The sequence below is a fragment of the Miniopterus schreibersii genome, assembly GCF_964146895.1.
Source record: "Miniopterus schreibersii genome assembly, chromosome: 1".
Classification (NCBI taxonomy): Eukaryota; Metazoa; Chordata; class Mammalia; order Chiroptera; family Miniopteridae; genus Miniopterus; species Miniopterus schreibersii.
In genome coordinates this window covers 106762363-106785854 of record NC_138101.1, presented here as the reverse complement: position 1 = coordinate 106785854, position 23492 = coordinate 106762363, and the positions used below count along the sequence as shown (strand labels likewise).

Below are 23492 nucleotides of genomic sequence, written 5' to 3'. Positions count from 1 at the left end.
GTTCCCTTCCCTGCCCCCCTTCAAACAAGCCTCCTTTGAACTCTTCATCACTTTTGCTCTAAAAGCATGTTTTACAGGCTTGGGAAAAATACTGATAAGACACCTCCCTGGGCCATCTGCCCAACTGTTTCCAGGAAAGCAAACAAACTGTAACTTTTCAAGAGATCCCCTGGTATCTGCTCAGCTTCACCCCAAAATCCCCCTCCCATCCTTGTTACTTAGCAAAAGCCACACCTTAAAAGGGGAAGCTGCCCTTTGTTTCTTGCCGTTGTATTGATTAGCAATGCACCGGCCCTTTCCAGTCTTGGAAAGTAAAATAAACTTCGTCTCTGTATCTCTTCTTTTAGTTGTGAATTCTTTGGCAGCCTGCATCACCAGCCAAATCCTAACAGTGGTTAAGAGAAGTGAAGTACTTGCCCAGTGGCAGTGCTAGGATGTGAGCCATCCCTACCAAATCCACAGTCCTCATACATGAGCCACCAGCCCTGCAGTCCACACACACTATTCCATGTGACCACCTCAGCTCCACTGCTGTCTGTACCCCACAGAAGTAAACTGAGGTCCCGAGAGATAAGGTCAGTTGCCACAGACAGTAAGTGGCAAGACTGGAACCTAAATACCAAGTCTCTCAGCTCCCAGCCTGGTCAGAACACATGTTCAGGACACCTGCCTCACAGGGTCTGCAGGACCCACCTTGCCCTCCCCGGTGGCCCACCCTCCACCTGCACAGCAGAGCCACTGATAGGGGAAAACTCGGTCTAAAATGGCCAACAGTTCCCCTCCGGGGATTCCCCTATTGCCATCCTGCTAAGTTCCCACGTGCGCCAAACCAGAAAGGGCTTTTCCCCACCCTAAGCAAGGTCTAGCTGCCACATAGGCAGAAGCAAGTACAGTATATAACTCCTTGCCCGATTGTGCTCTGGGCTCAGACTTTGGACTTGGACTCCTCTGGGCCCGCCAGTGTAAAATAAACCTCCTGAACCCCAAGCCTCTGAGTACCGCGTGCTCTTTCTGTAAGGTGAACATCTCAGGTTCCTCAACACCACAGCCTGGAATGTGGCAAGGTCTCCTCAAATGACCTTGGCAATTCCTCGGGGCAGACCCTGTGGGGCCTAGGGTAAAGGCTGGACTGCACACTGAGTGGAAGGCATTGGTCAATGTCCCCTCCTGCTCCTCTCTGCTAGGTTAACAGGAAGGCCTCGGGGGACATGACATGGGAAGAGACATACCTTTTAGCAAAAACCCTCTGTGTTCAGGGATCACTTCACTGAGCCTCTCTCTGCCCCTCATCTGTAAGTAGGGTTCAGGTAATAACTACCTCCACATTCTAGGCACTCAGCTACACTAGGCTGGTTTACCCCAGCAAGATCTGAGGATATACCTCTCTTGGGACACGCAGCCCCAAGCAGAAAAGACCTGGTCTCCCAGGAAAATAGCTTGGCAGCACTGAGTGGGGATACCAGGCTAAAATGCAAATGGACACCCCACCAAACATCAACAGTATCACACCCAGGATGTCACCTGGACAGCTGGGTCAGAGCAGCAGCCATGGCATGGGTACCAGGAAGCCTAAGGTTTCAGAAGCCAAGAGGACACTACTCCACATCCAAACTGGCTGCTCCTGAGCCCAAAGTCCAGGCCACATCTATCATACGGACTGTCATCAGCCTCCTCCCAACTCTGTCCAGGCCTGAATGGAAGAGCAGAGGGTGGGCTGTGGAAGACAATGGGTTCCTGGTGAAGGGCACCTGTGTATGCAATTCAGGCTGGGGCCAAAAGAAACTAAGGGCTGTGGGGAGTGGGGGTGAGAACACTCACCTCTCTTTGCCCTCCCCATGACAGTGTCCACCTCCTCACCCCCACTGCTGTGCAGAAAGGAGCTGCAGCTTTGCCCCATCCCACCACACAGCTGTAGTTCTCAAGGCCCTGGGGACATCTTCAGCGCCCCACCCCCTCTGACTGCAGCTCAGGCTCCAATCCCCAGCTCAAGCCCTGTTATTATTCACAAGAGCCTCTTGAATAGAAAAGGCCTCTAAGGCATCTCACAAATAAGAATCCTTTAATTGGGAAGTTGTCAACTTCTCAAAGAGATATTTTAATTTTGCCTCCTCACCATCTCCTCTCCCCCAAAACCTGCCAACTAAACACAAAGGTTAACAAAGCAAAGCACCTGGCAACTAGGCACCCCTTCCCCAGGGGGCAGAGGCATGAGTGGCAGGTACCCCGCCCCACCCCACCTGCACAGACCCCCAAACTCCTACCCATGACTGTGAGAAGGCCTCTAACCTCTCCCTTTGGGTCGCCTGTTCCATATCTCCCTTACTAGCCCATACCCAAAGTGCCCTAGGAGCAAAGGCTGGCAGATGGCTAAAGGGTTAATAGGATGGCAGGGCACCCAGACAGGGTAGGGACTGTACAGCCTACTTAACACTATGCACAGCTTCACACTCTGCCCTCTTTCATACCGTCCTATAGCTGATAACTTAGAATTATATTTATTTGTTCGGGGCAGAGATGTTGATCATACTCTGTTAACTGTGATTACGAAAGGGGGAGGGCATCTAATAGGAATAGGACCATAGTTGTTTAATGACTATTTACCTTACTAACTATAGATAAGAAGTTTTCCTACAGTTCCCGGGAAACTGGAAGATGTGCTACAAGAAGAAAACCAGTGCTGTAAAGATGAGACACCTTGGGGCCTGGATGGGTCCATTGCTCAGAAAAGAAAATGCATCTCAAGAACAGACAAAGTACCGGATGCGCTTTGATTTGATTGCTGTTCCTGGAGCCTGACCCCCTCTGGGAGTTTACCTCAGGAATGCTGACTATCCTCAGGTCTCAGGAACTGGCAGAACTGGGTGTTAACACCATTGAAAATTAACTACCTTGTTACTGGACTTCAAGATCTTGGAAGGAGACACAAGGACCACAGATCCTGCAGCCACCCCCCCACCCCCCCACTTCTCTCTTGCATGCAGCCCTATATAAGCAGCCAGGTAATACGGGAAGGACAGGTAATAAGGGAAGCAGATTTTATGTGGACAAATCCCACTGCTCTCCCATTTTCCGGCAAAAATGGAATAAATGCTCATATTTGATTCAACCTTGTCTCTGCTTAATTGGCTGAAGTAGTGACAGGCAGCCCAGACCCATTGTGTCCAGTTTCAAATTAAGCATTTACTATGTACCCGACACTGCTATAAGCCTTTTACATGCACCAACCTACTTAATCCACACAAGGTAGATGCTATTTTTATTCACAATTTACTGATGAAGAGACTGAGGTCCAGTGAGCTTAAGGAAATGGCCTAAATTCACATCACTAGCAAGAGGCAGAGCTAGGACTGAATCCACGTAGTCTGGCCCTAGAACAGGCATAACCTTGAGTGCTGCCTTCATCTTCCTGTCCCACCCATGGCCTATACATGTCTTGCGGGGCAGGGCCATGAGTATCTCATCTCTGTGTCCCTGGGAATAGCACAGGGCCCAGCAGACAGCCACACTGAATAAATGTGTGCAGGCTGAATATATGAAAATAAACAAAAGCAAAACCTTCCTATTCATTCTCTCACAGGCAGGCAGGATACTCCAAATTCACAGTTAGGTAGACTGAGGTCCAGGATTGAAAGCAATTGCCCCAGGTCACCCAGCTGAGGGTACAGAGCCCCGGAAATTCCTCCTCCCAGACTGATCATCCATACCTGCCTTCCACTAGTGTACAAGAATGAGACTGTTCCTGGGCCTGGACTAACATCCTGGCTAAAACAGACCTCCGAGAGCCCTAGTCATGGCCCTGACATAGTAATCTCCTCTAGATCCCTGACAAGTTAGGCAGCCTCACCTTCCCCCTTGCACACCTTGAGACATGAGATGCTCCCCACCACCAGTGCACAGCTGTGGAAATCCCAAGTCTAGCTATGAGGAGTTGAATTGTGTGCCCCCCTACCCAAAATTTGTATGTTGAAGTTCTAACCCCTGTTGCCTCAGAATGTGAGCTTATCTGGAAATTGGGCCATTGCAGATATGATTAGTTAATTAGGATGATGTCATATTGGTATAGGGTGGGCCCTTAATCCAATATGGCTTGTCTTTATAGAAGAGGAAATTTGGACACAGACTAGCACACAGGGAGAACATCTTGGGGGGCACAGAGGAAGATGGCCATCTACAAGCTCAAGAGAGAAACCTGGCACAGATCCTCTTTCACAGCCTTCAGAAGGAACCAGAGGACACCTTGATCTCAGATTTCAAGCCTCTAGAACTATAAGACAATAGGTTTCTGTTTAAGCCATCCAGTTTATAATACTTTGTTACATCAGACCTAGCAAACTAATACACCTGCAGACTTAGGTTTCAGCGCTAACTCAGGCCTTCAGTGGTCATGTGACAAGCCCCTGCTCCTCTCTAAACCTTGACTTGTTCCCATCATCCCACTGCTTGGCACACAGTAGATGCTCAATAAATGCTTGCTGGAGGACAACAGCATCCACCTTTCACATGGCTGTGATAAGGATGAAGTGAGACAATGGATGAGATATGCTCTGACAAGGCCACAGCCCTCAACACACATGGTGATGGCTGGATTGACACACAGAGGGCTGGCTGATGTGGCCACAGCCACACCCTTAGCATAGAGAGTTGCTCCAGGCAGGCAGAGGTGGAAGGAGGCAAATCCTCCATCCGTCAAGCCACAGACATTGCCTGAGTTCTCACCACCTGCCAGCCCCCAACCCCCCACTGGTCCCTGGGAGTAAGAAAGGAGAGTTCCCAAGTGCCAAGTATGGTCTCTGTCCCATGTGGAGCCTAGACCTCCATGGAGGTGGCAGGCAGGCAGGTTCAGCTCAGTCAGCACAAGTCATGCATGGTTTTATCCAAATCAGAGCTACCTCCAGGGTCTGGGCTACCCTGGAGAGTGTGAGTCCCCATCCCTTCAGGTGCGCAAGTACAGCTGTACTCTCCAAGTGTGAGTCTGGGTTGGCCCAGCAGATGATCAGAACTGTGGAGCTTGTGAATCATCCAGATTTCTGGGTTCCCACAGTGACTCTGAATCAGAAGATCCTGATGGACCCAGGGAGTATTTATAATGATACACCATTGGAAACGATCAAAATATACAACAGAGAATTGGTTAAACATGCTGTGGCTCACACAGGCTGAAACATTACACTGCCATTTAAAAATCACATTACAGAAGAGTATTTAATGATGGGAAAATGATCTTGCTATAGTATTAAGTGCAAAAGGCAGGTTAGAAAACAGTAAGTACAGTTTGATCCCAATTATGTTATAAAAATATATTTTGTAAAAGAATGACGGGAAAGCACCCAAGCACTCACATTTTCTATACAGAACACACACTTCTTTAATAGTCAGAAAAACAGAACATTTTAAAATAATCCTACAGCCTTTAAGTCTCAGCCCAGGCATCCCTTCATCCACTCCCCCGCCCCTCTCATTTCCCAGCTGAGAACAGCCTCCATTCTGAGTTAGCTTCCCCTCTGGCTCCCTGCCCGCTGAGCTTCCACAGTGCCATCCTCCTGGGTAGTGGGGAGGCTGCTGTGGCTCCTGTTGAGGGTGGGGGCAGGGCCAGGCCGCCCTGTCTCCCTGACTCCCCCGCCCCAGGTCCTCACATCACCCTGGCCACCTTAGAAACAAACTTGATGGCATCCTCTCTCTATCTCCCAGCAGCAATTACAGGTTAAAATGGAGAGGCTAATTAGTTGCTCCTTCCACCCAGGACTGACTGATTAGCAGGAATATTCTGTTGAAGATAACTGGACTTCAAAGCAAGGCCTAATGCCTAGGAAGGAAACCCCCTGCCACACCCCCACCAGCTTCCTGGTTGACAGGACAGTGTCAGCTGAGCCTCAGCCACACCTACTGAAACTGTCACCCCATCCTTGAGGAAGAGGGTTGGAGGCCTGCTGCTCTGCTGAGCTGCTGGGTCTTCTTTACCTGAAAAACGGGGAGCACATTCCTGTCCAGCCTGCTCCCCAAGCCTTTCCCCAGCATTCCTTCTATTTAGCAAATTTCTCTGTAGCCCTCTCATGGGTCACAGAGGTCTGTCAGGACAGGGGATTGCCCTGGATAAAGGGTAGAGGTCACTTGTCCAAGGTCACAAGCAAGCCAGGGGTCAAGCCAGGCAGCAACCCGGTTCCCATTCCTTCCCCACTTCCCACCTCTTTGGGACTTGATGCAGTTTCTCCACATTCTCTCACATGGGACATGGAGTGGGAGGGCCTGTCACTCCCACATTCTGGTTGTCCTGCTCCTCATGATACAGTCCAAGAGGCCATTTGCTCTGCTCACACATAGCCAAAGTCACCTGGCTGCCAGTGCTTGTCACTCATACACACATGGGGCTGTGCTTCATCTTACCTGGACAGTGTCTGGACCCACACACTGAGAATTGCTAGGAACCTCGTTAAACCCCACACATCAGAGCCAACTTCTTTTTTTTATTTTATTTTAATATATCTTTATTGATTTCAGAGAGAGCAAAGGGGAGGGAGAGAGAGAGATAGAAACATCAATGATGAGAGAGTCGTTGATTGGCTGCCTCCTGCACGCCCCCAACTGGGCATTGAACCCGCAACCCGGGCATGTACCCTGACCGGGAATCAAACCCCGATGGCTCAACCGCTGAGCCACGTCCGGCCGGGCCAGAGCTAGCTTAACAGTTTCTTAGACCCTGATTGTCTCAGTTCACCTGTTTCCACTTCCTCCTAACCTGGAGTCATGCACACATTTTGTGAACAATGTTACACAACCAAGGACAGAGTCCTTCAGCTCACCATTAGAGACCTCCCACACCGCACAGGAACCCATTAGCTGACATGTCCATGAAACCTTATTACTCAGAAGAATGTTCCAGGCTTCTGAGCTGGCTTCCAGAGCCCTCCTATAGCAAGGGCTAGTGGGAAGTGGCACTATACCATCAAACCTCCTAGACTGGACTTCGTGGCGAGGGAGAGAGGTAGGCACCCCCAGAAAGACAGCCCCTGAATGGCTTCCCTACAGCCTCTCCCTTTGGGACCCCACTCTGCAGAGTGTCCCAGAGTGGTTTCTTACCTCAGGTTGGGCAGGCATTTGGGGAGTGCAACTGGGCTGAGGGTTAGCCTGGGCTTTACTCAGTTGCCCTCTTTGCCCATGGGCACCAGAGTCTCAGGGCCTGTGGGCACAGGAAGCTGTGGGAGAAAGAGATGAGTTGTCAGCTGAAACAGGGCAGCAGGGGGCAATTCTGGGGAACACTGGGTGCCATGCATACAGTTGGTCTGATCCCACCCGGATGAGCAATAAACACTCATCTCTCTCTCTCTCTCACACACACACACACACACACAAAACACTCACACATCTTTCCCTCACACACACATACACATACACAAAACACTCTTACACACACTAAACATTCATACATCTCTCTCACACACACAATAAACACTCATACATCTTTCTCACACACATACACATACACAAAACATTCATACATCCCACACACACACAATAAACACTCATACATCTCTCTCACAGACACACACAATAAACACTCATACATCTCTCTCACACACACACACATACAATGAACACTCATACATCTCTCTCACACATACATACAATAATCACTCATACATCTCTCTCTCAAACATACACACACATGCTCCCTCTTGCTGACACACTCACACTTTTGCACTAACACGTATCACATGTGCTCTCACTCACTGACACTCACACACACACACACACACACACTAATGCCACCAGCTGGGGAAGGTAGGGCTCTGGGAATGCTGGATTTCTGACCCCAGGCCAAGGGGATTTGAATATGCTTCCCCACCCACTGGCTCTGTGACCTTGGGAAAGTCAAGTCTCTGAGCCTCACTTATTCATAAAATGGGGATACCATTCTTCCTGCCAGGGCTGCTAGGAAGATAAAAAGAGAGAAGGGACTTGTGACCTGGCACACAGGAGGTATCCAACCACCACCAGGGCCCACCTTCCTTCCCAGCCCTGCCTCAGGAAGCAGACCCTCAGGGACTGGCCCTTGAGAGGGAGCAGATAGAGCACCGGGAATGCCTACCAGGTGCCTGAGCCTCAGCCTCCCAGTTCCCAAGGATGCCTGCAGCTCCCACCCCCACCCTCACCTCTTCCTTCTCAAGCCTCTTCCAGTTTATGGTTTATTCCTTCACCACACATTCTACAAGGGTAACTAGGGACACCCCCCCCACCCCCACCCCCACCCACTCCCACCCCCCTGTGAATGGAGAGGACACTAGGGAGTCCTGTCTCCTTGGCAACATCCCAGGCTGAAAGGCCACAGGCATCAGGCTGAAAGTCTCCCACTTGCTGGCTGTGCAGCCCTGGGCAAAACTTCCCCATCTGAGCCTCAGTTTCTTCAACCTCTGACAATCTTTGTAAACCTTTGACAAAGACCCAAATCCCCTTCTGAGTTATTGCCAAGAAGTTCCAATCCAATCAGGATTTCTCAAAGTGTGGGCACATGCCAGTGGGATTGTGTAAACTTTTAGTTCCACATGTATGTGTTTATTTTTCTGTGTAATAAAATAAAAAAAATTTGACAGGCACATCACAGCTGTGATTTCATGGATATATGTCTTGGGGAGTGCCAAGTAATCCACCTTTAAGTGGCAGTCACTGCACAGACAAGAACTAAGCAGAGACGAGTGCGGGTGGTGCCCAGATGAGGTGAAAGGCAACCACGGAAAGATGACATCTAACCCAAGCCTGGCTCCCAGCAGCCCTCAAGAGAATGAGCAGCTCCCTCTCTCCCCAGAAGGCCAGGCCAGCCTCATTCACCACATGGCACATCCAGCACAGGTCTAGGTCCCCAGGGGGATTTGCAAGGCCTTCCAGATAGGATGGATGGAGCTCGGAGACAGTTGCCATAATGTGGGCAGAAGATGGCAAAGGCCTCTGACTCCCTTCCAAAATCAACATTCTATAATGACTAATGTGCAAATGGTGGAATTTCTAGGTACATGATAGGTGAAGATGGAGGGATTCTTCGGAGGCAAGGGTCTCCGTGTTTCACGAATTGCAATCTTCTCCTCCAAGAAGGAAGTAGAGACATAGGCACTGAGCAGGTTCTAGGGCCTCCCTTGGCCTTCCCAACCTGACAACAGAGCCACAAAGCAGTGTGGACCCAGTATAAGAGGGCCTGCCTAGCCCACAGTTCACAGCCCCAAACTATTCCCCCCGCTGCCAGCAGGCCACAGGGGTGCTTCCTAATGGCTACTGATTCTGGAGTACAGGACAGGACTCAATGGTACCAACCGAGGACAGAAGGGTAGCTAGAGCCTGGGCAGTTCCTCAGGCCTGGGTCCTCCAGACCAGCCTAGCTAGGCAGTGTCCTTGGTGATAGCCCAAGTTGGCTCCTGGTAGACAGGCACAAGCTAACCAGGCCCAGGCCAACCAGGCAGCCCTGTCCTGGCAGGATTGCCAACCACTTGGCTGGCGAGTCTAGTTCTACCTGAGCCAGCAGAGGAAGCCATCCCCACAGCACCACTCCAAGCCCCCAGCTGCCATATTGCAAGATAATGAATGGATTTCCTGCTCCCTTCTCCTCAGATTTTCCTGGAGTTCCCACTTCCTCAACAGCATCAAAAGGAATTGCTATAGAAATGGGACCCCAGGCAGAGCATAACAATGATTTTGGGCAAGGGAGACACAAATAGAGCCAGGAGCTCTCCTGGACACGAGGCCTTCTAGTGTGCCAAGTTCCAGGAAGGACATGAAGTCCCAGCTACAGGCCTCAGAGTCCCGGGCGTGAAGAAAACCACAGCAGAGGTGAGAGCTTTCTACTTGCCCTCCTGGCTCCTTCCCCCTGAGTGGAATCCAGGGAGATCTAGAAAGCAGATGCCTGTGTGTTCAACAGAACTACTACGTGCCCTGAAGAGTGTGGGACTTCCAGGGACACGGCTACAACACGATACTGCCAGAGTGGTTTTATTGTGTGGAGCTGGCACCCAGTAGGCATTCAGTGACACTGTGATCAAAGGGGATGGTACTGGAATGTTAGTGTGTGTATGTGTGAGAGAGAGGGAGAAAGAGAGAAGCGCACGTGCCTACTCTGCTCAACACAGTCACAGTATCATAAAGCTTGAGAGGTCCATGCCCATTGTACAGATGTGGAAACTGGGGCCCAATGAGGGCTGGGGACACTCCAACAAGTCAACCAAAAAGTCAAGCCCAGCACCCAGGTCTTCTTTTGCCCAGATCTGAACTCTTGGCCCAACACCCTCAGCTTCCCATACATTCATCCCTTCCTTCCTTTATTCCATTTTGTACTTGATGATTAGGATAAAGAGATGTAGAGATATCACTCTGCCTGCCTAAAGCTCAGAGAGAAGAAAGGCCATCATGGTCAGAGGGAGGGTGCTGGGACAGAAGTCCAGGGGGCTGCAGGAGCCCAGGGAAGTTTACTTCAAAAATAGTAGTTATGTGTTTCTGAGCCATGCTTCAAAGAGACTTCCAGGTTTTCCTGGCTTGTCTCCCAACTGCTCTCTCAGCCCGCACAAGGAGGCCTCACCTCCAGGAGGTAATGGGAGGTATCCCCCATTAGCACCTCCAGTCCCTAGAAATGAGGAACCATGAGGAAAGTGCCCATGACTGCCCTCCCCTCCCCCAGGCTCAGCACCTTCCTGCATCGTTCATTCTTTCCTCCCGTGAGTCAGACATTGTCCTCGGCCTGGGGCAGGGCAGAGAACAATGGAGCCCTAGTCATCAGTCTTCACGCTACAGAACTCACGCTACAGAACTCAAGTCCCCATCTCTTTGTCAGCTGCTTGCAAATTCTTTCCTGCAGTGTTTTTTTAATTGCTTTTTTTTTTGGGGGGGGGGGGTTAGTACTGAGAGGGCAAAAGAGGACACCTTCCAGAGCCTGGCTTGGAAGACCCACCAGCTCTGCTCTATCCCACATGGGCCGTGGCTCCCAGCAGCTGGTACAGACTCTCAGGACCTATTTTGCACAGGTGGAAGATGAGACCCTGAGAGGTAGCAGGTGGACCCCAGGTTGCTCAGTGCTGAGGAGACAGGACTAGAGGGAGGTAGGGAAGTGAGGACCAAAGGGGAGGGCCAGGTCCAGGGCTGTGGAAGTGGTAGAAAGGTCCAGGGCTGTGGAAGTGGTAGAAACAGCTGTCTGGGAAGACTTCCTGGTGGGGGAGCTTGGATTGGCTCATGTTCCAATGATCATGTTCTCAGACTCCTGGTAGGAAATGTTTCTGTGAGAAAACTGGGCCAGGGCCTGCCTGGGCAGCCCACGTAACTTGGGGCTAGGGTGGCAGGTGGAAGGTGACGGGGGGACGCTCCCTGACAACCACCATCCCATCCCAACCCACTGAGGGCTGCCACAGCTGCCATCTCACATTTGTAAGTACCACTGCCCAGTGGGAAACCACCTGGGGATGGAAAACAGTAGAGACATAGAAAGGAGGGGCAAAACACAAAGGACAGACAGAGGCCCAAAGAAAGACAGAGCAACTGCGACCCCAAGCCAGAAGAGGGGGAGATGCAGAGATGAAAATGGATTAGCAGATGGGGCAGCCCTCCTCCCCCAGAGTTAGTGCTGCAGCTGCCAGGAGAAGCCTACAAACCCAGGCTTTGCAAACCCAGGCTCAGCAATAAAATTCTTATTTGAAATGAAATTGTATGCAGGGGGAGGAGCCTTTCTATGCCAGACATTAAATCCAGAAGGCATAAAGTGAGAATCTGATAAATCAGACCACATAAATGCATATAACACCTGTATAGCAAAAAGACACTATAGACGAAGTTAAAGGGCAAGTGAGACACTGAAAGAAAATGTCACTAATATACAAAGATCCCCTACAAATCAATAAGAAAAAAAACAAAAGAAGAGAAAAACTGGCAGCAAATTAGAAACCCACAGAGGAAGAACTAAATTGGCCAGTAAGTGTATGAAAAGATGTTCTACCTCACTAGCAATAAGGGAAATAAAATGAAAATGACACAATACCATTTTTTGCCCATCAAACTGGGAAAAATTAAATTGATTAATAATAACCAGTGCTGACAAGGATGTGGGGAAATGAGGACTCAGACCATTGGAGGGAGGAAGAATTGGCTCAACCTTTGGAAGGATAATTTGGCAATACTGAATAACACTCTAAACCCACACACCCTACAACCTAGTAATCCCACTTCTAGGAGCTTCTCCTACAGAAATGGCAGCACAGGCACTCACACACAAACATTCAAGAATGTTCATAGCAGCATTACTGGTAAGAGTAAAAAAGAAATTGGAAATGGCCTAAATATTTGTCAGTAAGAGACTGTTCAAATAAAATACAGCACATCCATGCTATGGAACACTCTGCAGCCACTTGACAGAAGGAGGCACCTCTATGTATAACAATATGAAAAAAATCAAGCTCTACAATACTATTTCAGAATAAGCCCATCTTTATAAATAACAATTTGTTGGTATATGCTCCAAAAGGCAATATCCAGATGTTACAGTGATCACCTCCTAGGAGAGGGGCAAGGGGGCTTTCATGGTCTCCATTACCTACAAATATGTTTTTGGATTTTCTTTTGTAATCATTCAAAATCAATAAAGAGTTAATGGGTTTTTTCCTTTAAATCCTGCCCAGACCCTAATATAAATGCAGACCTAAGGAGCCCTGTTATGGTTGAAAGGGGAGAGGCCTGTCCAGCCCTACCCCCAACCTCATAGCCCCCAGGACCCCTCAAGGACACCAGGGCTCTAACACCAGTTGAAGAACCTCCTTATGTTAGTGAATGTGGAGCTGCACTGCAGCTCTCCCAAACCAAGGCCATGGCAGGAGGTTGTCCAGGTCACATAGGCAGTCTAGACTGGCTGAAACTAAAGCCAGGGCTCCCCTGGCAGGGTTCTGGCTCTCCAGGACTGGGATGGAAGGTTTCCTTAGGTGTCCAGAAAACACTGGAATATCACAGTCTTGGGGAACCCTAGGCTGAGGCTCAGGGGTGAGTATAACATGGAAGGGGGCTTTGAGGCTCAGCTCTGAACTCTTACAGGGCTCTGGTGCTAGAAAAGTGGGAGAGAGAGGAGAAAAAAGTAACAGAGAAGTTGGGGATGTATTTCTCTCTGCAAAGAGAGAGGGTAGGTACCAGAAAATGGGACTGGTGTATGCCCGTCAGTGTTCACAGAGAGAGGGGGTTCGTGTAGGTCTGTGGAGGTGACCTGTGGAGGTGGAGTGTGGAAGTGTGTCTGTATCCAGGGGAGAGAATGTGTGAGTATGTTGTCATTTCTAGGAAGGACAGTAAAGAGGTAGTATGTGTGTGTTGAGGGACAGGAGACTCAGGAGGGGAGAGGTATGTCTGTGTGTATTAGGGCATATGGGCAGCCAGCAGACTTGAAGACAGGCAAGGAACGGTGGCAAATCCCAACAGGTCCTTAGCCTCATGCCTGACCCACTACTTCCTAATACTACCCTCCAGTTAGACAAGGTGCCTGCCCTCCTTGACAGAGACAGGCCTCCAAGCCTTTGCACTTGCTGTTCCTTCTGTGAGGATGCTCTCCCTCCCTGTCCAGTCCCCAGTGTCCTTCAAGAAGTTTCTTCTGACCACCTCCCACTTCTCTGTCCAGGCTGGGTCAGGAACCCCTCTGCTATCCCTACCCTTTGTCATCTCTTGTCCTGCCCTGACCCTGAAGCTCTGAGTGCCTACAGGTGTGACTTCCCAAGGGAAGGGGTCTTGTTCTTGTTTTTTTCTGCACTCAGAGCCTGGCACAGAGGAGACATCAAAAACTAAAGTTTGTGGAAAGAATGGGTGGATTATCATAGCACTTGACCCCCAGCCAGGTGCACAGTGGGACCTTCATAAGGCAACAGAGTAAAGCAGGAAGAACACGCTTAGCTTCCAGTCCTAGGTCAGCACAACAGGTAACATTAACCATGTCACCTGGGAAATGATTAAAGCAGGAGTTCCTAACCCAGGTCTCCAGTGAGGGGGGCTTAGGAGGTCTCTGAGCACTGATGTAAATTTATGCACGTGGTGGGGAGGGCATGTACCTGTTTCAGGTACACTCTGTGGCTTTCATTCCCCAAGGGTCCTACAGACCAAAAAGATTCAGAACAACAGTGTGGGAAAGAACAGGGCTATCCCCCAGGAGAGAAAATTCTGCCTGCACATCAGGGGACTACTGGGGAGCAGGAGTCAGTACAGGTTCTGCAGCCCCAAGCCCCAGCCAGGATTCCTGTGGAATAACAGGGACTAGACACTGGCCTTGAGAAGGGAAGATAGCTGTCCAAGATGGTGGGCCATTTTGGTGGGGATAAGTAAGAGCAAAGCTCGATGGGGCAGAAGTCAGGGTGAATGAGTGGCAACCCTGAGTCTCACTCTCAGACTCTCTGGGTCTCAGTTTCCCCATCATACAGGCCAGGGCTACACAAAGTGATCCCTGTGAATCCATTCTGAGTGTGCAAAAGGAAGCGCTGGGACATGCAGCGGTGAGGTTCTGGGCTGTAGGGCTGAGTGCACAGTCCTTACATTTGGGCAGTCCTACCTGGTGGTAACCTGCGGCCCTCTTCCCTCCTGGGGTAGAGGACAGGCTTCCCTGGCTGCCCCACACTGCCAACTGGGCCTGCTTGGGTGCTGCAGTCACCAACTCCCACATGACCGTGACTCCAGAGAGCACAGGAGCGAGAGGTTTCATTATGAGCCTGGACTAGGATCAAGGGAGCCCAGGGACTGGAGAGAAGCACTGAGCAGGGCTGGCGGCCAGGCCAAGGCCACATGAGCTCAGTGAATTCCCCAAAGTCTCAACCCCTCCAGAGCCTCTCCCCGTTTGGCCTGGAGAAACCGAGGTACAGAGAGAGCCCTATGCCCTGGGTCACACTGAGAGTTAGTAGCAGATCTGGGCCAAGATCCCAGGCCTCCTGCCCCTGGCTGGGCTTATACTCTGGGCACCAATGTGCCTCACCCCCTCAGGTGATGCTGCATGCCTCTGCAGCCCCCTAATCCTGCCAGAAAGAGGTGGCTGGCACTGGGGTTCCAACAGACTGATTCAAACACAGGCTTGCTGTGTCCCCCAGGATCCAGCTACCCTGAGCCTCAGTGTCCTCCTCTCTAAAACAGAGGTAAAAAACCGCACTCCTATGCCTGTGTGGGGATTATAAGAGCACAGATGTATAGTATGCTTAGAGCAAAACAGGGGGCCTCAGGTAGTCAAACTTCGCTTATAACTCCCATGCTTGAGGAGGAACTATTATAGCTGCTGTTGCTGCTCTGAGGAAAGTTCAGCTACTCCACTGTTTCTTTGTCCAGTAACATGACCAGCAAGAAAGTAACTGCAGTGTTTGGAGCAACAGGAGCCCAGGGTGGCTCTGTGGCCAGGGCCATTTTGGAGAGCAAAAAGTTTGCTGTGAGAGCAATGACCAGGAATGTGACTCGATCAAACGCACTGGTGCTCCAGGACCTTGGCGCTGAGGTGGGAAAAGGGGACCTGAATGACGCAGCATCAGTGGAGGCCGCCTTAAAAGATGCCTATGGGGCATTTGTGGTGACCAACTTCTGGGACCATCTCAGCAAAGAGAAAGAAGTGTGTCAGGGAAAGCTGGTGGCCGATATTGCCAAGCCCCTGGGTCTGAAGCACGTGGTGTAGAGCGGCCTGGAGGACGCCAAGCGCCTGGCTGGTGGGAAGCTGGAAGTTGAGCACTTTGATGGGAAGGGAGAGGTGGAGGAGTATTTCTGGTCCATTGGTGTTCCCATGACTAGTGTCCGCTTGGCAGCTTACTTTGAAAACTTTTTCACCTTATGGAAGGCAGTGAAAGCCTCTGATGGAGATTACTACACCTTGGATCACCATGGAAGCTTACGAGAAGCTGGGATTTCCTGGAGCAGCGGAAACAGCCAACATGTTCCGTTTCTATTGCATGAAGCCAGACCATGATGTCAAGCTCACCCACTGACTGAACCCCAAAGTCAGAAGCTTCAGCCAGTTTATCTCAGAGAATCAGGGAGCTTTGAAAGGCATTTAAGCTGTTCAAATATGCCCCTGACAACTTTCTTCCTCCCGATTCTGGTCCTGTTTACAGCACATCTCCATTTACAGAACAGACATGTTAGAATGCAATTGTTTGCGACACCAAAGGCTTCCCTGAAGTTCTCTTTTAAGTAGGAAACATGGAAATGTTGATTCACATATAACTTTCCAGCTAGTGATAAGGATTGTACATCTGTTTGGTTAAGTAAGAAGCCCCAAACCTGGCACCTTCTGTAGCTCTGTCTCCCCAACAGTCAAGTTGCCTCACAAGGCTCTGGCCTGGAACTTGGAGCTTCCTCCCTAACACCAGTGGGGGTGGCCACTGACTTTCTCCTGCCTAAATGACCTAGAGCCCTGGCTCTGAAACTCCCCTCAGCAGCTCTAGTTTTTTTATTCAAGTGCATTGTTACATTCTTAGTGAACTTTTAAGTAATTTTAATTTCTTAAAATAAAAATCTTTGTAGAGCCCGGCCGGGCATGGCTCAGCGGTTGAGCGTCAACCTAGGATCCAGGCGATCAGGGTTCGATTCCCGGTCAGGGCACATGCCCGGGTTGTGGGCTCGATCAATGACTTTCTCATCATTGATGTTTCTATCTCTCTCTCTTCCTCTCCTTTCCTCTCTCTGAAATCAATAAAGATATATATATATATATATATATATATATATATATATATATATAGTCTTTGTAGAGGACTTTCTGGGGAATAAGCACAAGTATGAGAAACTCTAAATTTCAGTTTTGCTTCAAGGTTGAAAGTTGACATTCAATTACTTATCTATTCATTCTATCCTTCATTTAGGCATTCCACAAACCTTACTTTTAGCACCAGTACTGATGGTGCATTTGTGAACTTCTCTCCCCTCCTATGTGCTTTCTTATTAGAGTGGTCCCTGCTCCAGAGGCTGCCATGGCTCCTTTTCAGTTTATGGTTGGCTTGTGTCATGCTAGGACAAGGGGGGCATCTAACTATTTAGCTACAGTGAAACCCAGAGGCTCTGCAGTAGGTGAAGGCAGGAGCTTGAGGCCAGAGCTGGAGAAAGGTAGAGAAATGGGAAGAGGAGGTGATAGAAGGGCCCCCATAATATCTTTGTATATCTCTGGCTTACCATTTTCTATACCATATTGTAATTGCTTCATTTACTAGCCTTCCTCTTGGCTGTGGGTGACTCTTTATCCTGGTGCTTGGCACATGATGGGTGATCAATAAACGCTGGTTGTCTAAAAAAAAACACACACACAAAAAAAAACAGGGGGCCTCAGTTTTCCCATCTCTAAGTGAAAAGATTGCCCTGAGTGATTCCTCAGGCCCCCAGAGCCTCTGATGCTTTATGAGAAGCCTATTTGGTGCCCAGCCCATGCCCATGTCTTTGGGAGACAAGTTGCAGGGGCAGAGAGCAGGGCCTGCCCTCAGGGAGCACCCTGTTGGTTTACAGATAGGAATGGTGGCCCTGGAGCAAAGGCTACTTAGCAGAGCTGGGAGTGAAAGTGTCCATGGCAGGGCTCCCAAACTGGTACCCTGTGCCTCCACATTGCCAGTCCCCACCGGTCCCTACTACATCACACCCAGCCTGCTCCACTCATTACCCACCCTTTAGGCGATAGGTTTGTTGTACCCCAGTTCCAGGAGGCACAAGAGGCTTAACTATGGAAAACCCAGTATGAGCTGAGCAGTGATAAAGGAAGGCATCCTGGAAGAGATAGGACAAAGAGGGTCAAGTTCATACAGGTGCCTCAATACCCACTTGAGGAATTCAGACCCTGAGAAACCACTGGCAGTTTCATATGTGCTCCTTCCCCATTGGGCAGGGATGCATGACCCCACCCGGCGCTAGCCTCAGAGCTGTGTCCCCAGCAGAGGGCTTGAGATGGAGAGGGACCTGGGCGCAAGGCCCCATCCACCCCCCCTCCATCCTCAGCCATGGACTGTGCCTCCACCCTAGAGAACTCAGTCCTGGTCAGTGATGCCTAGCACTGCTGAGGCCTCATTGCAAAACAGCTTTGCTGCTGGTGAGTGCTGTCTCACCAGGGAGGGCTTCCTGACAGATTAAGGGCAATGCTAGCCCAGATACATTTGTATTCTGGTCTGGCTGCCAGCTTCAATATGGCCGAGAGATGCAAGGGCAGAGGAGCCCCTCTGAGAATGCCCAGCAATGATTCCTCTCAGATTCTAATTTATTTTCTATCATTAATGTTTCTGAAAAGTCCCACACACTCTACAAACAGGGCTCCAAAGGGGAGGTAAAGGGAAGAGACAGCTGGGAGTGGAAGGGGCACAGCAGATGTGATGGGGGCAGCTGGTTAGAGGCCCTGAGTCCTGTATTCAAATCCCACCCCACCTCCACCTGCCTGCGGGACCCTGGGGCAAACTTGGCCTATACCTGTCATTGGGGAATGGTCCCCTGCTGTGTCTTCTCTTCCCCCACCTCTTGTTTCCAAGATCTACTAAGGGTCAGAGGTGAGCAAACTTTACACACTGTAAAGTTCTATACACCTTAAGAGGATCCCCACCCCAGGGTCCAGGGAAGGCCTGGAGCCACAGTGCAAGATGAGATAAGCACCAGGATTTGGGTCATTCACCCACTCCCATCTTGTCTGTCCCAACTCACATCCTCCCTTACCCCACAAGCTTACCTGAGACCAGCCTCCAAGACAGCATGCCCCCTCCCACACCCTCTACTATGGAGACAGAGGGATCATCCCCACATGTCCTCTACTTAGAAACCTTTCAGGGCTCCCTGTTATCTTTGGAATAAGTCTAAACTCCCCACCTCAATGCAAAGCTCTCCTAGGCAACTCAGGCCCATCTGAGCAGCCTTACCTCCTCCCCTTTCTGGCCTGACCCCACCCACAGCTCTCCTGATATTTGCACATGCTACTTTCTATCTGGAATTCCCTCCTCCTTGGCCCCATTTCACCTGTTAAACTCCTACCCCCTCTTCATTAAGCAGTCCAAGCTCTCCTCTACTGAAGCTTTTCCGACTCCCCTGGCCCTCCCTGCTCTGTGCGCCTAAGTACCAAGTACCCACCTGTATTATGACTCAGTAACACAGTAATTATGTTTGTGTAGTGGCTCCCCTCCCATCACTGAGCTGTCGTGGCCAGGGGCTGATCTGATTCATTCTGTGCATTCCCAGTGCTTGGCTCACAGTAAAGCTAACAATTCAGTCATCTGACCTTAACTGAGCACCTACTCTGTGTCAGGCTCTGTGCTGGGTGCTTGAGGATGCAGCAGCAAAGATGGAGACAGTCCTCACCCTCAAGTTGCTTGATGTACTTGGGGAATGTCTGTTGAACGAAGGAATGGACACACAACCACCTTGTAAATGGGGAAACTGAGGCCCAAAAAGGCAAAATGCCCTGTCCAAGAGTGCCCTACCTCCTTGCCCACATGTCTTTCTGCTTCATTTCTCTTCCAGAAACTTAGAAGAAATGAGGAGGAACTCAAAATGAAAGAGTCAAAAAAATACAAAGAAGAAAATTACTTATGCCAACTATCATAGCTTAAAAGCAATTAGAGGTTTTGGAGGGGTCTCTGAGCACAAGCAGAAGCAGCAGAGTTAGTGCCCAGCACAGAATTTTTCCAGCATTTGTTTGTACCAAGCAAAAGGAAAAAAGGATGTAAAAAGTAGCAATTCTCAGCAGCAGACACAGCAGAGATAAAATATTTACAGCCTCCAAGGAAGGGACCTGGGAGGGGCCAGAGATCCCCCCCTGCTCCTCACTCTCACTCCATGTTCCGGAGGCAGGAAAAGGGAGAGAGGAGAATGGGAGACAAGGAAAATGAGCTGCCCCTCTCAGCCTGCAGGGATATGAGCTCTGGGCAAGGAGGGGAAAAGCCCCCAGATGCCCCCTGCTCTCTCACCCCTTCCCCACTATCCATGGCCCACTAAGCAGCCCCCAGCTACTAGCAAGCCATTCTTCCCAACTGCAGACTGGCCCTGCTCAAAATCTGGAGAGCATCCACCCTACAGGCTGGCAGTTGAGGCCTGCACAGCCAAGGCCTCTCTCCAGACTCATCTCCTGATGCTCACCATGTGGCACACTGCCCTGACTGTGCTCACTCATTACCACATCCAGGCCTTTGCCCGATCAGGGACCAGGAGGAAGGTGCACCACTCCTCTGAGCGGGGAATAAGGCAGGCTTGAGGAGACAGATCCAGAGCAGACGACAGAGCCAAGGACACATAGCTCTAGGCCAGACGCTGACTTCCAGCCAGGCCTCTCCTGCTGAACCACCCTCCTTCACCTAAACCTTTCACCTGACCCTTGGCCTCTTCTCTCCAAATACAGAGCAGCTACCATTGGCACCTTCTTGAAACCTAACTTTCTTTTTCCTACCTGCAGCAGACTCCCCCGCTGTCTGGGGCACAAAAGACACAGCCTCCTTTAGAAGCAGACATTCCTAAGTTGGAATGTCAGCTTCTCCATTCACTAGCTATGTGATCTCAAAAGTCCTTCAATCTGTCTGAGCCTCAGTTTCCTCATCTGTTAAATGGGAATAGTAATAGTACATATCATGGGGTTGTTTTTAGAATTAAATGAGGTAATGCATGTAAAGCACCTGGCACTGTGACTAACACTTAATAGGTATTCAATAAACTTACCTCTGCCCTACTTCATATTCAATCCTCAAATGTGACTCTCAGGATGACCCATATACATACACACAGGTTCCCACACCACCTTGCAGTCACAGGATAAATGCACAGAGGACACACACTAGCTAAAAGCAAGGAGAGTAGGAGGCTCTGAAGGGCTTTGCACACACACACAGAAGCCCAATCCCTCAGCACCACTCCAGGGAGCCTCTCACTTTGCATGACTTACGAGGGATTCCTCCAAGAACAGCCATACTCAGAACCTTTAGATCCTGCCAGTCCAGGTAGAGGAGGTGACTGAAGGCTCAGTCTCCCCTCCAGCCTGTGGCAGCAGCCCAACCCTAAGCAGCCAACCCCCATCCCCACCCCTGGTCCCATTGAACAAAGGCAAGCCCCAAGGCTCGGGGAATGGCAGTTAGTGGGACAGCTGAGAGCAGACACCAGGTCTGGAAAGCAAAGGAGGCAGTTCTGATATCAAATCCCACTCCCACCACCAACCAGCTGCATGGCCTTTCTGAGCCTGCTTCCTCATCTGTCCACTGAGGGTAATCTTCTTCTAGCACCCTGCCTGGGTTCCAGCACACAGCCAGAGCACTTCTGTCCCACCTGGCCCCTCAACTTCAAGCACAGTGCTCTCTCCCTCTCCCAGCAGCATTGAGGGCCTGCCTTCTTTCCTGTGACCCTTCCCAACCCACTTCCCACTGGGCAGGGAGCTGAAGGACCAGCCAACAGATGGGCTAACAGCCCATGGCCTGCCAGGTTCTCCCTGCCTCACTTGAGAGTAGAAGAGGCTTGTTCCTTGCCTCATTTTACCAGGAGCCGTAGTGACATGTTCCAAGTCACACAGTGCCATGGAGTCACTCATTTGAGGTTGGGTGTTTTCTTCTCCTTTCCCAACTGTGGAGAATACACGGGCTTGGTGTAGGGTCTGGCAGAGCCACAGACAAGGGCATAGACTGGGGATCAAAAGGTGTTTGATGTCTGTCTCCTGTTTTCCTCTGGTTGCCTTTCTCACAGAGGACTCTCCCGCCCACTGTGCTCCCATCCTGTCCTAGAGAGACAAGCCCAACCATAAGCCTGGCACTAATCAAGGCTCCCTTTGTTGTGGGGGCAGAGATGGGAGCACAGGAGGCCAGTCCCAGCCCTGGAGGGCAGACCATCCACACACACAGGGAGAGGGAGGGGGGACATCAATGGGGTTTGCCCTCAGGGATAACTGACAGCACTTCCCCAGCTGGGCTCACTCTTCCCTTTACAACTGGGGGAGCCCAGGTGGTTCAGAAGCAGGGGATCCTAGGACTGAGAAGCCAGACGCTTGACTTATTGCCAAGGCTCTGCAATGCTTTTCATGTGAGACCTGACACAGGGTTGGCCACTCCGTATGCCTTGGTTTCCCTATCTTGAAACTACAAGAAGAATAAGATCATTTCTGAGGCCACCTTCTAGTTCCAACATTCTCCAATTCTATACCCATGACCTCTGTGACCCCCAGAGTCAACAGGTACTCTCAAGTCAACAAGGGCAGAATAAGAAGTCTCAAGCATGTGTGGGTGCTGGGGGGCAGGATCACCCGGATCCCAAGGAGACAAGGAAGCACCAGGGAGACCCTAGGCTGGCAGAGGACACCGTCCTGTGAAGCCTCCCGGGGAGGAGATGGTGGGGCAGGAGAGTAAAAGACCACTCCCTAGGAAGGCTAGAGGCAGCCATGGAGCTCCCCCCTTTCTGCACAGGCCCAAGAGTTCTCCATGCCTCACTTCCCACCAATTGTTCTGGCTATCATTGTTCTGGCCACCGTGGCCAGAAGAACACCTAAGGAACTAACAGTAAAAGTAGAAAAAGATCCCTATTGTACAGGACAAGGCCCAACAAGCTAGCCCAAAAATTACTGCTCCCCCTGAGTTCCTATAGAAAACAAAAAACAAAAAACAAAACAAACCTGTCATGCTCAGGTCAAGCATACCCCATTACTCATTGTAAGACATTGTGTTCAAATCATCCCTTTTATGTTACTAAAGGTCCCCCCCCTTGTTTCATGTTACAAAAGCTGACAACCTAACAAATTATCAAACTATTAGAAGCCCCTTTACCGTAGTTGCCTTTGTAGTTACTGAGTATAAAATGTGGAAAGAACTAAGGGTTGGGGCTGCAGTTCGGCTCTTACATGGGTGAGATGCTGCAATTGTAGCCACTGGCCAGCTAATAAAGGCTCCAAAAATTCAAACACAAACTCTGGTGGTCGTCTGTCACAGGTCACCCCAGAACACAATGAGGCTACAGTCTCTGGCCCAGCCCTAAACTCCTAACACCCCCAGTTCCCTCAAACCCTGTGGGTGTCCAGACTGGGATACTAAGCCCTCCCACCAGGCGAGCCCTCCCTTGCCTTCCTGGATACCACAAGAAGCTATTTTAGGTTTTCCTGACACTGCAGTTACTGATTAATCCCCAAAGCAAATAAAAGAAAGGCCGATTAACTTAAAAGACAGACAATAGTGTGGTGAAGGCCTGGGGGGACGGGGAGGGGCAGGTGCAGGGTGGAGGGGGGTCAATGGGGAAAGAAAAAGGGGGACATCTGTAATACTTTCAACAATAAAGATAAATTTATTATTATTATTAATTATATCTTTATTGATTTCAGAAAGAGGAACGGAGAGGGAGAGATAGAAACATCAACAATGAGAGAGTCATTGATCGGCTGCCTCCTGCACGCCCCCCACTGGGGATTGAGCCCGAAACTCTGGCATGTGCCTTCACTGGAATCAAAGCACGATCTCCTGGTTGATGCTCAACTGTTGAACCACGTTGGCTGGGCATAAATCCTGGGTTGACACCTGTAGCCCACCTCCTAGATCGTACCTCTCCTCCCCGAACCCTCCGCTACATGA

At 50.2% G+C, this 23492-nt stretch overlaps 1 protein-coding gene and 1 pseudogene across 15 annotated transcripts in view; one reads left to right on the top strand and one right to left on the bottom strand.

Annotated features, from left to right (window-relative positions):
* The window catches only part of LINGO1 (leucine rich repeat and Ig domain containing 1), a 222774-nt gene that overhangs the window by 190953 nt on the left and 8329 nt on the right, over nucleotides 1–23492 (bottom strand). For 4 of the 14 annotated variants that reach the window (XM_081120679.1, XM_081120681.1, XM_081120667.1 and 1 more), the window contains 2 exons: nucleotides 17119–17230; nucleotides 7075–7190 (listed from right to left, as the gene is read on the bottom strand). The exons of 4 other annotated variants lie outside the window; for them this stretch is intronic. Coding sequence is in view for 4 of the 10 variants with exons in the window: in XM_081120667.1 (XP_080976793.1) it covers nucleotides 7075–7092 (18 nt within the window). In the remaining 6 variants the exon portion in view is untranslated. Of the gene's footprint in view, nucleotides 1–7074; nucleotides 7191–17118; nucleotides 17231–23492 lie in introns of those variants that run through there. 6 more of the 14 variants (XM_081120675.1, XM_081120682.1, XM_081120668.1 and 3 more) reach the window with 3 other exon arrangements.
* On the top strand, nucleotides 15296–15916 carry LOC308563190 (nmrA-like family domain-containing protein 1 pseudogene; annotated as a pseudogene). The gene has a single exon. The product of its transcript is annotated as a nmrA-like family domain-containing protein 1 pseudogene (transcript).